This window comes from Panthera tigris, chromosome B3 (assembly GCF_018350195.1).
Source record: "Panthera tigris isolate Pti1 chromosome B3, P.tigris_Pti1_mat1.1, whole genome shotgun sequence".
Classification (NCBI taxonomy): Eukaryota; Metazoa; Chordata; class Mammalia; order Carnivora; family Felidae; genus Panthera; species Panthera tigris.
The window spans coordinates 62087281-62099610 of record NC_056665.1 but is presented as its reverse complement, the minus strand read 5'-3'; the positions used below and the strand labels follow the sequence as shown (position 1 = coordinate 62099610).

The 12330-nt window shown below is 36.6% G+C and overlaps 1 protein-coding gene across 3 annotated transcripts in view; it reads left to right on the top strand.

Moving 5' to 3' along the window:
- Nucleotides 1–12330, top strand: part of RAD51 (RAD51 recombinase) — a 33903-nt gene that overhangs the window by 20094 nt on the left and 1479 nt on the right. For all 3 annotated transcript variants that reach the window (XM_015537363.2, XM_042989139.1, XM_007081664.3), the window contains exons 6-7: nucleotides 4412–4506; nucleotides 11999–12112. In XM_015537363.2, the coding sequence (XP_015392849.1) occupies nucleotides 4412–4506; nucleotides 11999–12112 (209 nt within the window). The remainder of the gene's footprint in view (nucleotides 1–4411; nucleotides 4507–11998; nucleotides 12113–12330) is intronic.

The following is a 12330-nucleotide window of genomic DNA, read 5'->3' as shown; positions in this document are numbered from 1 at the left end:
CAGTATGACAGAGGAGGGTTACTAATATCTTTCTATTCTAGTGTGAATTCTTACCCTCTCGACAACAGTAGTTCTTGAAACTCATTTATAAATTGTTCTCTTTTGTGTTTTTTTTTCCTCTTGTAAAAAGAGTTTTGAACTGTCCCTCATAATTTATTCAGTATTTAAATAGTTTATCAAAAATGTTAATTATATCAATGTAATGTGCTATGGTTTCAGATGGTATTACAAGCCGTAAAAAAAAAACAACAGATTTTGTGGGGCACCTGGGTGACTCAGTTAAGCATCTGACTTCAGCTCAGGTCGTGATCTCACCGTTTCCGAGTTTGAGCCCTGTGTCAGGCTCTGTGCTGACAGCTCTAAGCCTAGAGCCTATTTCAGATTCTGTGTCTCCTTCTCTCTGCCCCTCCCTCCCTCTCTTTCTCTCTCTCACTCTCAAAATAAATATTAAAAAAAAAGAAATACTGATTTTGTTAGCACCCTGTGTCTTACATAAGTTCACATTTTAGTAAGACACATATATCTGCAGAGACTAATATTTTCTCAAGTCACCCAACAAAATCTTTATTTTTTTTCACGTTATAGATATGTACTTCATTAGTCACAGCTTCTACGTTGAAATGGTGAATGTCATTTCTTGAGATAGGAAAATACTCTGGTTCTTTGTGAATAAAGGTGTTTGGAACAGTAAGAGGCCCAGCTTGATAGTCTCCTGGTTTTTTTCATCATTTACCTTTTTCCTTTTAATTTTAATTATTTAATTCTCATTTTAATTGTTTCTTTTCCTGATTGCTCTACTGATCTTTTTGTTGCAGACCAAATGTCACTGTATGTCTTATGAGACAGCTAAGTTAGAATTCCACTGTCAGGTATACCTGAGCCATTGTTGTTTCTCCTCATAAAGAATTCTGAGGAGGAGAGATTGGGGGTAGAGGAGAACTTTGAGACTGAGACTTATAAAGGGGGGAGCATTGAGAAGAAGAGTGGTAGTGAGCTATAGAAGCTGTATTACTGCCTGGGCACCATTAGAAAACTGTTAGCAAAAGGGAAATATAGCACCATGATGTGGGTCGTTTGACAGGATATGTTACCTTTTTAAGTAGAAATGGTTTCTGCATGTTGTTTTGACAGAGATTCATGTGGAATAAATATTTACAGTATATCTGTAGTGGCTAGGGCAACTACATACACTTGATCTTAGCCAAAAGGCCGAGAAGCAATTAGGGCAACTACGTATATCACGCTTATGCTCTTCAACTGTGCAAAAAGAATCCTATCCTGGGACTATTTATTAAGTAGATTATGCCTGTCAACAATAAACTGAAGCAAAATTCTCAAACATATCCTTTCTATAAAAGTAATTGAACATTCACAGCTGACTGAACACCTATAGAGCTTTTTTTGTTTTGTTTTAAGAGACAAACATGCTAATTCATTAATAACAGAAAGGATTACATTTCACCATCCTGAGACCTGGAACTAGAGATATAGAGAGGATGTTAGATTACTGCTTGAATCTAAACATTTTCTGCTCTCATTTGAGATTTTCTTAACTTAATTTTACTTCTTAATGAAATAAAATTCCAGTACATTAGATCTCTATCTAATAATGAAGTTATGTAAAGCTGAGAGCCACAGTTAGATTACAAAAATAAAGAACCCATGTTTGTTCAAAGTACTAGAGATATTTTCAAATTCAGAGAATACAGTTTATCAAAAATTGCAGTTTTGAATGCATATATGCCCTTTGACAGAAAATGTGGCTTCCATGGGGCATCAGTTGGTGAAGGATCCAACTTTGGCTCAGGTCATGATGTCACAGTTTGTGAGTTTGAGCCTTGCATCGGGCTCTGTGCTGACTGCTCAGAGCCTGGAGCCTGCCTCAGATTTTCTGTCTCCCTCTTTCTCTGCCCCTCTACTGCTCATGCTCTCTTTCTCTGTCTCAAAAAGAAACATTTAAAAAAAGTTTTTTTAAATGTGGCTTCCACAATTTTCACATAAAGTCAAGAATAAATGTACAAAGAGTTTATACCATAGCATTATAAAATGGTGAAAGTTCAGAACAACCTGGATCACTAAATTAGGAAGAAGGGTGAAATTATGTTACTAAGCAGTTATTAAAAATAGCTAACTTGGTGGTGGTGTCCCAGTCCAGTAACACAAGATAACTGCAGTGGCACTGGAGGGCAAGATGGAGGGGACAGAATGGGCTGGAGTGCAGAGCATGCAATCCATCCCCTTGAAATTGGCTCAGTAAACACACTGGGACCTTGTCCACTTTTCTGTCAGTCTGCCTACCTATACCCAGCCACCTGTGGTCTCCCTTCTGTCCAAAGAGGTCACATAACTGAAAAAGAACCTCTTCTCATGCTAGCACTAAAGATAACAAACAGTGAGAAAAATGGGGATCCTCATTCATCTTAATTCCTTAATTTCTTCAGCCCTGAGTCTCAAGATTTTCTCCTCCCCAAAAAACTAAGTCAGCCTTTGCTGTCCTTTTGGCCAGTGATTCCAAACATTTCCTCTGTGGAAAATGTTTTTCTCCTTCCGTGGATTCTTAGGATTTAAAAGATAACAATCTTTTTCCCCTTTCCAAATTAACAAAGCCTCTGTAACTGAGTGCTAAGGTCAATACCGTAGGGGTAGACATATCAGATTTCAAAGTGCTTTCTGTATGTCAAGCACTGTGCTAAACACTTTATGTGAGTTATTTAATCTTCAGAACAATCCTATAAGGTGGGTTTTATCTACATTTTACAGAAAAGGAAACAGATTAATATTCTCAAGGTCACATGGTAATGGCAGAACCACATACCAAAAGCCTTGGTATGAAACTGCATAGATTATGATCTGGAAGATTACTTCTGGGAGATGGGAGGGATAAAGAAGAGCTTTTAGTTTTTACTCTACTTATTTCTGTATTGTGTGAATTTTTAAATCAAGCATATAGTACTTTCATAATTTTGAAAAGGATTTTCTCAGAAATAGGAAAAAGAAATTTTGATGATACTAGGCCCTTAATGTAAAATGTCCTAAAGGATTTTCCTTAGAATTTAAAGGTGAATTATGGCTCCAAAGTAGATTTCTAGGGTGGAAACTACCCTTTAGCATAATTCACTTAAAATTTGTAAAACTCGGGGCGCCTGGGTGGCTCAGTCAGTTAAGCGTCCGACTTCGGCTCAGGTCATGATCTCGTGGTCCGTGAGTTCGAGCCCCGCGTCAGGCTCTGTGCTGACAGCTCGGAGCCTGGAGCCTGTTTCAGATTCTGTATCTCCCTCTCTCTGACCCTCCCCCATTCATGCTCTGTCTCTCTCTGTCTCAAAAATAAATAAAGGTTAAAAAAAAATTTTTAAAAATAAAATAAAATAAAATTTGTAAAACTCAAAGGTGTCTGGCATGGGATGAATAGCCCAAAACTGAGATTTCCCTAAGTGGTTCATGAGACTGTTTTCGTTTCTTTCCTTTTTCTTTACACTCTACTTTCCAGGGCACCTGGGTGGCTCAGTCGGTTAAGTGTCCGACTTCAGCTCAGGTCATGACCATCTCATGGGTCATGAGTTCAAGCCCCACATTGGGCTCTGTGCTGACAGTTCACAGCCTGGAGCCTGCTTCAGATTCTGTGTCCCTCACTCTGCCCCTTTCCTGCTCACGCGCTCTCTCAAAAATAAATAAATGTTAAAAAAAATTTTTTTTTTATTTAAAAAACTCCTTTTTTTCCTTTTGTTCATTTTTAACGCCTGTAGGTGTTATTGGAATGAGCACCTTTTTTCTTTTTTTCTTTAAACTTACAAGCTAACGTAGTAAATAATCTTTCAAATGTTTGTACTCCGGGCTCCTAGGTGGCTCAGTCATTTAAGCATTCAGCTTCGGCTCAGGTCATGATCTCACGGTTCATGCATCTGAGCCCCACATCAGGCTCTCTGCTAACAACGCAGAGCCTGCTTCAGATCCTATGTCTCCCTCAATCTTTGTCCCTACCCCATGCTCGCTCGCGTGCACGCTCGCTCTCTCTCTCTCTCTCTCTCTCTGTCAAAAATTTTAAAAAAACATTAAAAAAAGCTTATCTGGGATCTGAAAAAAAATTTTTTTAATGTTTGTATTCTTGAGAGAATTGTTCAGTCTTATATTGGTATGCAGACTTAGAATTTTATCATCTACTTTGAACTGTATTTCCAAGCAATCCAACTCTGTTAGGACTCTGGATTCACTTGGTGTGGGTCACCATGAGCTTCATAATTCCTTGTTTCTACTATTTGTATTTCTCTTAGAAGGGAATGCCTCCTCCTTACTTCTGAGTGTCTCTTTAATGTATTTTTTCCCTTTGCCTAATTGGGGTGAATGGGGAAGTTGATTAGTTATATCAGAAGAAGTACAGTGTTCATTTCCACATTGTTATTTTTGTTCTCTCTAGCTTCCCATTGACCGAGGTGGAGGAGAAGGAAAGGCCATGTACATTGACACTGAAGGTACTTTTAGGCCAGAAAGGCTGCTAGCAGTGGCTGAGAGGTAGGTTACTTGATTAAATAAATCTGGCCTCACCTGTCACTGTAGTGATTGCCAGGGTTATTAGTATGTCTGAAGAGTGTCTCTTCTCTTACTTCTGTGTATTCCAATGTTATGTGTAGTTCAGAAAAATGACCTTCCATAGTAGAGGAAAGTGCTCTTCTTTAAAATCTATGAGTTATTGTCAGACTGGATAAAAAACTACAACTGTATGCTGTTTCCTAGAGAAACACTTTAGATTCAGAGACACATAGGTTGAAAGAAAAAGGATGGTAACATATTGCATACAAACAGTAACCATAAGAGAGCTGGACTGACTATACTAATATCAGACAATATAGACTTTAAGACAAAAAATATGTATTACTAGAGACAAAGAGGAACATTGGGAAAATAGAACATTATCAACATATCCATACCTATCCTCAGGCCCCAAAATATGTGAAACAAAAACTGCCGTAATTGAAGAACAAAATAGACAATTTAACCATATTTTGTTGGGGACCAGTATCTTACTTCAAAAGACCCTGTAGCTAGCGTTATACTTAATGGTGAAAGTCTGAATGCTTTCTCCTTAAGATTGGAAACAAGGTGAGGATGTCTACTTTCACTACTTATATTCTATGAAGTGGAATATGCTGAATGTACTGAAGGTCCTAGTCAGTGAAGTCAGGTGAGAAAATGAAATGCAAGGCATCCAGATTGGAATGGAAGATGTAGGTGACATGCTCCTGTATGTAGAAAATCCTAAGGAATCTACATAGACACAAAACTGCTAGAACTAGATTAGTTCAGCAAGGTTGTAGGATATAGTGTCACTATGCAGAAATCCATTGTATTTTCATATACAAGCAATGAACAGTTCAAAAATTAAGAACCCAATTTCATCATTCACAGTAGCACTGAATTCCATTCACTGTCAAAAAGATCAAAATAGTAATAATTTCAACAGAAGACTACAAAACATCGATGAAAGAAATTGAAGATCTGCATAATTAGAGAAACAGTCCATCTTCATGGATTGGAAGACACAGTATTACTAAAGTCTTAATTTTTCCTCCAACTAATCTATGGATTCAGCACAATCCCTACAGAAGTTTTAGGAAACTTTTTTGAAGAAATCAACAAGCTGATTATAAAATTTATATAGAAATGTCTAGGATCCAGAATAGCCAAACCATTCTTAGGGTGGGGGAGGTGAAGAGAAAGAACAAAATTGGAGGTCTTAGTCTTCTTTATTTTTTTTTTTCTTCTTTTTTTTTAAAAAAATTTTTTTTTTTTCAACGTTTTTTATTTATTTTTGGGACAGAGAGAGACAGAGCATGAACGGAGGAGGGGCAGAGAGAGAGGGAGACACAGAATCGGAAACAGACTCCAGGCTCCGAGCCATCAGCCCAGAGCCTGACGCGGGGCTCAAACTCACAGACCGCGAGATCGTGACCTGGCTGAAGTCGGACGCTTAACCGACTGCGCCACCCAGGCGCCCCAATCTTCTTTATTTTAAAATTTACTCTGAGGCAATAAAAATTAAGACAGTGTGGTACTGGCATAGGACAGACATGTGAATCAGTGAGACAGAACTGAGAATTCAGAAATGAGCTCTTTAATTTATAGTCACTTGATTTTTGATAAAGATGCCAAGACAATTTAATGGTTCCCAAATAAGAGTCTTTTCAGTAAATGATGCTAATGTTGTTGGGTATCAACATGCAAAAAGATAAATTTAGACCCTTACACCATACATAAAATTGACAAAAATGGATAATAGTCTGATAACTCTTCAAAAAATTAAACAGAATTATAGTATAATTCAGCAGTTCCACTTGTGAGTATATGCTCTAAAGAATTGAAATACGGACTTCGGTACTTGTACACCAGTGTTCATAGCACTAATCACAATAGCCAAAAAGTGGAAACAACCCATTTATTCATCACTAGATGAATGGATAAACAAAATGTCATGAACACACAATGGAATATTTTTTAATCTTAAAAAGGAAGGAAATTCTCATACATGATACAACATGGATGAATATTGAAAATATGCTAAGTGAAATAAGCCAGTTACCCAAGGACAAATTATATGATTCCTCCTCTTATATGAGGTACTTAAAGTAGTCAAATTCATAAAGGTAGTAGAACAGTGGTCCCCAGGAGCAGGAGGTGAGGGGAATTAGGAGTTTTTATTTAAGGGATACAGTTTTAGTTTGGGATGATAAAAAGTTGTGGAGATGGATGGTGGTGATGGTTGTACACCATGGAAATGTACTTATTGCCACTGGACTGTACATTTTTAAAAAAGTTGAAATGGTCAATTATATGTCATGTATATGTACTTTATTATTACTATTTTAAGGATGATGGTCCTAAATAAAACTAATACTATAAAACTTAGGACAAAAGGGCAGACAAAAATATTTGTGATCTTGAGGTAGGCAAAGATTTCAAAACACAATCCATGAAAGAAAAAAAATTGATGTTTTTATTTTCATCAAAATTTGAAGATTGTGTGTTTCAAAGAACATTAGTAAGAAAGTACAAAGACAACCCAGAGAATGTCAGAAAATATTTGCAAATCATGTATCTGAAGGGTCTAGTATCCAGACTATACAAAGATCTCTTAAAATCCAACAATAAAAAGACAACCCAATTAAAAAATGAGCAAACTATTTGTATAGCTGTTTCTCCAAACAAGATAAATGGCCAAGAAGCACATGAAAAGATGCTCAACGTCATTAGTCAAGGGGGAAAACAAAACCACAATGAGATACCACCACCAAGGTAGCTGTAATAAAAAAGGTAGTAACAAGTGTTAGGGAGGATGTAAAGAAACTAGAATCCTAATTGCTGGTAAGAATGTAAAATGGTCCAGTCACTTTGGAAAACAGTGTGGCAGTTAAATATAAAATTACCACATAACCCAGCAGTTTCACTCCGGTTATGTATGTACCCAAGAGATACGAAAACATATCCACATACAGACTTGTATATGGATGTTTATAGTATTGTTATAATAGCCCCAAACTGAAAATAACCCAATTGGCAATCAACTCATGAATGAATATACAAAATTTGGTTTATGTATACAGTGGAGTACTATTCAACAATAGAAAGGAATGAAGTACCGATGCATGTTATAACATAGATGAACCTCAGAAGACATACTAAATGATAAAAGCTAGGCACATAAGACCACATATTATATAATTTTATTTATATGAAATTTCCAGAAGGAGAAAATCTGTAGAGACCATAGATAAGTAGTTGCCTGGGCAGGGAGTAGGAACAGGAAATAACTGCATATATACTTGATAGATCTTTTCAGGAAAACGGAAATGTTTTAAAATTAGATAGTGATAATGGTTGTACAACTCTGCAAATTTTATTACTAAAAAGTCATTCAGTTATACACTTAAAAGCAGGTCAATTTTATGGCATGTAAATTATACCTCACTAAAGTTGGTAACAAATGTCCAAGTTTCTCTGTCCCCTAATACATCTTTCAAATAAACTGTCCAAAGTTTTACTTAATTTCTCTTGTCTAGAGTCAAATGTGATAATTCGGTCCCTACCACACATTTTAATGAAACCTAGTCATTAAATATAATTTAATTGCATGTTTAGACATCAGACTCAAGTTGAAACTTGACTGGCTAAGTTGAAAATAATTTTTTTTTAGCTTTAGAATTATAACCGAATTCTCTTTCACAGTTTACAATTTGAGGGATCCAGGGTATCAAACATAAACCATTGAGGCAAAAAAATCAGTTGGAACCATAATTGCAGCTCTTTGTGTCTGCTTATAAAATCTTACAAAAAAAGATTCACTCGTTTGCAACCTGATCTTAGTTTTATTTTTTTCTTTTTTTTTTTAATGTTTATTTTTGAGAGAGCATAAGTGGGGGAAGGGCAGAGAGAGGGGGACAGAGGATCCAAAGCTTGACAGCAGCAAGCCCAATGTGGGGCTCAAACTCACTAACCACGAGATTATGACCTGAGCCAGAGTCACTCAACCAACTGAGCCACCCAGGCTCCCCTGATCTTCATTTTCTAAAGATGGGTGTACTACACTGTATCTTCCCTCCCAAAGTTATTTTTGTTCTTGTACAGAAGTCACACTTTTAATTTTTAAGTACACTGTTTCAGTAGCTGAGTTTTTTGAGTTAGAATTTTGCCCAGTAACATAAATGAGTGCTCAGATAGGATAGATGAGATAGTAAAATGTTGGCTATGAGGACAGGGCTTTGTTTTGATCACTCACTGTCTACCTAAGCCCTAGAAAAGGGCATTTGGCATTTATTAATGAATGAATTAGTATTTATTAATTAAGGCCATGTTTATGGCTGTTTTGTCAACTAAAGGAAAAATGTTTATTGTACTTTTTTAAAGGTTTTCTTTTTAAGTAATCTCTACACCCAACATGGGGCTCAAACCCACAACCCCAAGATCAAGAGTTGCAAGCAAGGAAAAATATGTTTAAATAAAAATGTCAGTCTATTTTATCACTTCTACCTATCAGAAAACTTTTTGTAATTGAATTTCTGTTTATGTATGTTGTGTTTATATTATAGTTCTGAGAAAGTAACCGCACTTCCTTAAGCTAGTACCTAATTTCCCTTCACAACAGAACAACCCTCATTTTAGTTGTTGAAGAATACTGACCCACATTCAGGTTACTATAACTCAGGGCTTCTCCAGAATACAGTCCTCAGTATAGCTACATTAGCATCACCTGGGCACTTGTTCACAGTACAAATCCTCTGACTCCACTCACATTCTACTGAATCAGAAATTGTTAGGGAATCAAAATAGCGTCCAGCAATGTTTGAACAAGCTCTCTAGGTGATCTGGATGCTTGCTAAAGTTTAAAAGCCATGACCATAATTGCTAGCTACAGTGTCACCACCTTTTTTGAAAGTTCTTTTAAATACTCTCAAAGAATGCCAGAACCCCCTTGAAGCTATATGAGCTGTTTTTCATACTTACGTGTTAAGAATCACCTGAGGTATTTGTTAAATATATAAATTACTGTACCTCTTCCCCCGAAATTGTGATTTATTAAGTCTTGGTTAGGCCCAGGAAATTTTTTTTTTATAAGTGTTCCAGGTTATTCTTGAGGAAGTTCTGGAAACACTATGAGAGAGGATACTTATTTCTAGCCAACTTTTTCCATGTTATGGGAATTGAAAATTCCATGCACTGCTCCAGGAATGTAAGCATCGAGATCCCTATAGTGTTTCTTGTGAATGCTGCTGACAGGCCAGAGTAACTCTTTGTTTTTCTGGTGAACCATCCTTATTCTTATAGCAAAAGATACTTTCCTGATAGATATTAATGTTTCTTCAGCAAATCTAGACTAGTGTAGTGCAGTACTTAGGCCTCTTGAATCTTTTTTTCTTACAGCCATGATTTAAATATGGAAAATTTTATCTCCAGTTTAACTGGTCAGGATTCCAAGATAAAACTCTATCCTTATTGCATCTCATTATCTTCATGCTCAGACTTAATAATTCATTATCATCAATCCACTTAATGCCAAAGCTGAACACGTACTTGTGTTGATAATGACAAAGAATAGCAGGTGAAATGTCCATAAAGTACAAAGATGATGTGGAAAGTTCAGTTGGTTAGAGTGAGATGTCCTGATATTGAGGTTTACCTCATTGCAATGCTCTATCCAAGTGCTAGAATATTCCTTTGTTTTTCTGTTCTGTTGGGGAGGAAAAGCCAGAGGAAAACTGTTAAGCTGAATCTCAGAAGAATAGGTTTAATGCAGTGTATGCTTTTGTAAAGATCAGAGTCTCCACATAGACTGCTTCTATAAAAGACTGACAGGATCATAAACATAGAAATTTATGGTTCTCAAAGAATTACAGTGCCTTGATTTTGTTTAAACAGATTCTCTTTTAAACTATGACATAAGCGAGTTGGTGTACTTTTGAACTGTAATGATTTTAGGTGACGTTAATATGAAAATATTACTTGGGTATAGTGGTATGATTCTCTTTAGGTTATAGATAAAAGCTTTATTCAGTAACATTTATTCAGAATTTACTAGGTATAAAAAAATGTGCTAGGTAAGAGAGGCCAAGTTTTTCCCTCAAGAAATTTGTAGTCTAGTAAAAGAATGGTAGGGTGGCTCCTCAAAAATGCCATATAAAGTCCTAAACCAAAGTTTCTAGAAGTGCACAAGAGGGAGAATCACATCTATTTGAGAGGTGCAGGGGGAACCTTTGTAAAAATGCAGGCATTTAGTTGTGTCTTGATAGATGGATAAAATCAAAATATCTTTGAAGAAATGGGTCTCCATTATGGTATATTTAATGAAAATAAAAGTTGTCCTACTCATACCACTTTGAGCATTCAAATCTTAGGGTAGCAGTTAGAGAGGTATAAGAAAAAAAAAATTATTCTAAGAAAATAGAAGATCTCTTACTTGCCTTTTTTTTTTTTTTTTTAAAGTTTGAGAAAGTAAGAGAAAAAGGTCCTCTTATATGCTAATGCAAAAGGAATGGCACCTGGGTGGCTCAGTCATTTGAGTGTCTGACTCTTGGTTTCAGCTCAGGTCATGATTTCATGATCATAAGATTGAGCCCCAAGTCCAGCTCTGAGCTGTCAGTGAGCCTGCTTGGGATTCTCTCTCCACCACTCTCCTGCCCCTCCCCTCTCTCATGTGCGCCCACGCTCGCTCTCTCTCTCTCTCTCTCTCTCTGGAAATAAACTTTAAAAAATGCAAAGGAAAAAATCATTATTGAAGCACATGATGAACTAAGGTATCACTTATTTAACCACACTGGATACATGTTTTATAATCTATCTTAACTGTAACTGGTTACTAGCAAGAAAAGAAAATAGAAGAAATGAAATACAGGAGTACCTGGGTGATTCAGTCAGTTAAGTGTCTGACTCTTGATTTTGGCTCAGGTCATGCTCTCACAGTTTGTGAGATAGAGCCCCGGGTCAGGCTCCATGCTGACAGTGTGGAGCCTGCTTGGGATTCTCTCTCTCCCCCTTTCTTTGTGCCTCCCTTACTAGCTCGCTTACTCTCTCTCTCAAACTTTAAAAAGTGAAAACCTTTATTTAAAAAAACGAAATACACTTCTCTTGAACTTCTTCAAGTTGAGTCTGTTCAGAAGGTTTTATTCCTGTTTTTATTCCTGTATTCATGTATAACAATAGTTTACATGAATTTAATTGACTTGAATGATGATTTGTTTCAGTTCCAATTCTGTCATGTTGCTTTGGTTTTTCCGGGAAACATTTGGAACATTAGATTTAGAAATTTCTTATTTTGGTTCAGGAGTCCTCAAAGACTAAATTTGATTTAGTCTGAAGTCCTGCCTGGTAGATCTACTCCTTCTACTTTTAGTAGAAAAGGAATTAATATTCTTTGGTCATAACATTTCTTGCCTAATCATCCAAGTAATTTCTTTGTTAATTTCAAGTCTGCCTGAGTTTTGTGTGCAGTCTAAAAATGTTCTCTATTCTCTTCTAGATATGGTCTCTCCGGCAGTGATGTCCTGGATAATGTAGCATATGCTCGAGGGTTCAACACAGACCACCAGACCCAGCTCCTTTATCAAGCATCAGCCATGATGGTAGAATCTAGGTCTGTGCTCAGTAGAAGACATGGAATATGTTCCAGAGCCCTTACCCTGAATTTTATGTAGGCTATGTGACAGAATTGATAGTAACTTGAATTAGACAGGGGAGGTATAAGTTTTAGTTCCACATTCTTGCATTGTGGGTTCAGGTCAAGTCGGTGTTAAAAAAATGAAACCACTGGGCACCTGGCTGGCTCAGAGGAGCATGCAACTTTTGATCTTG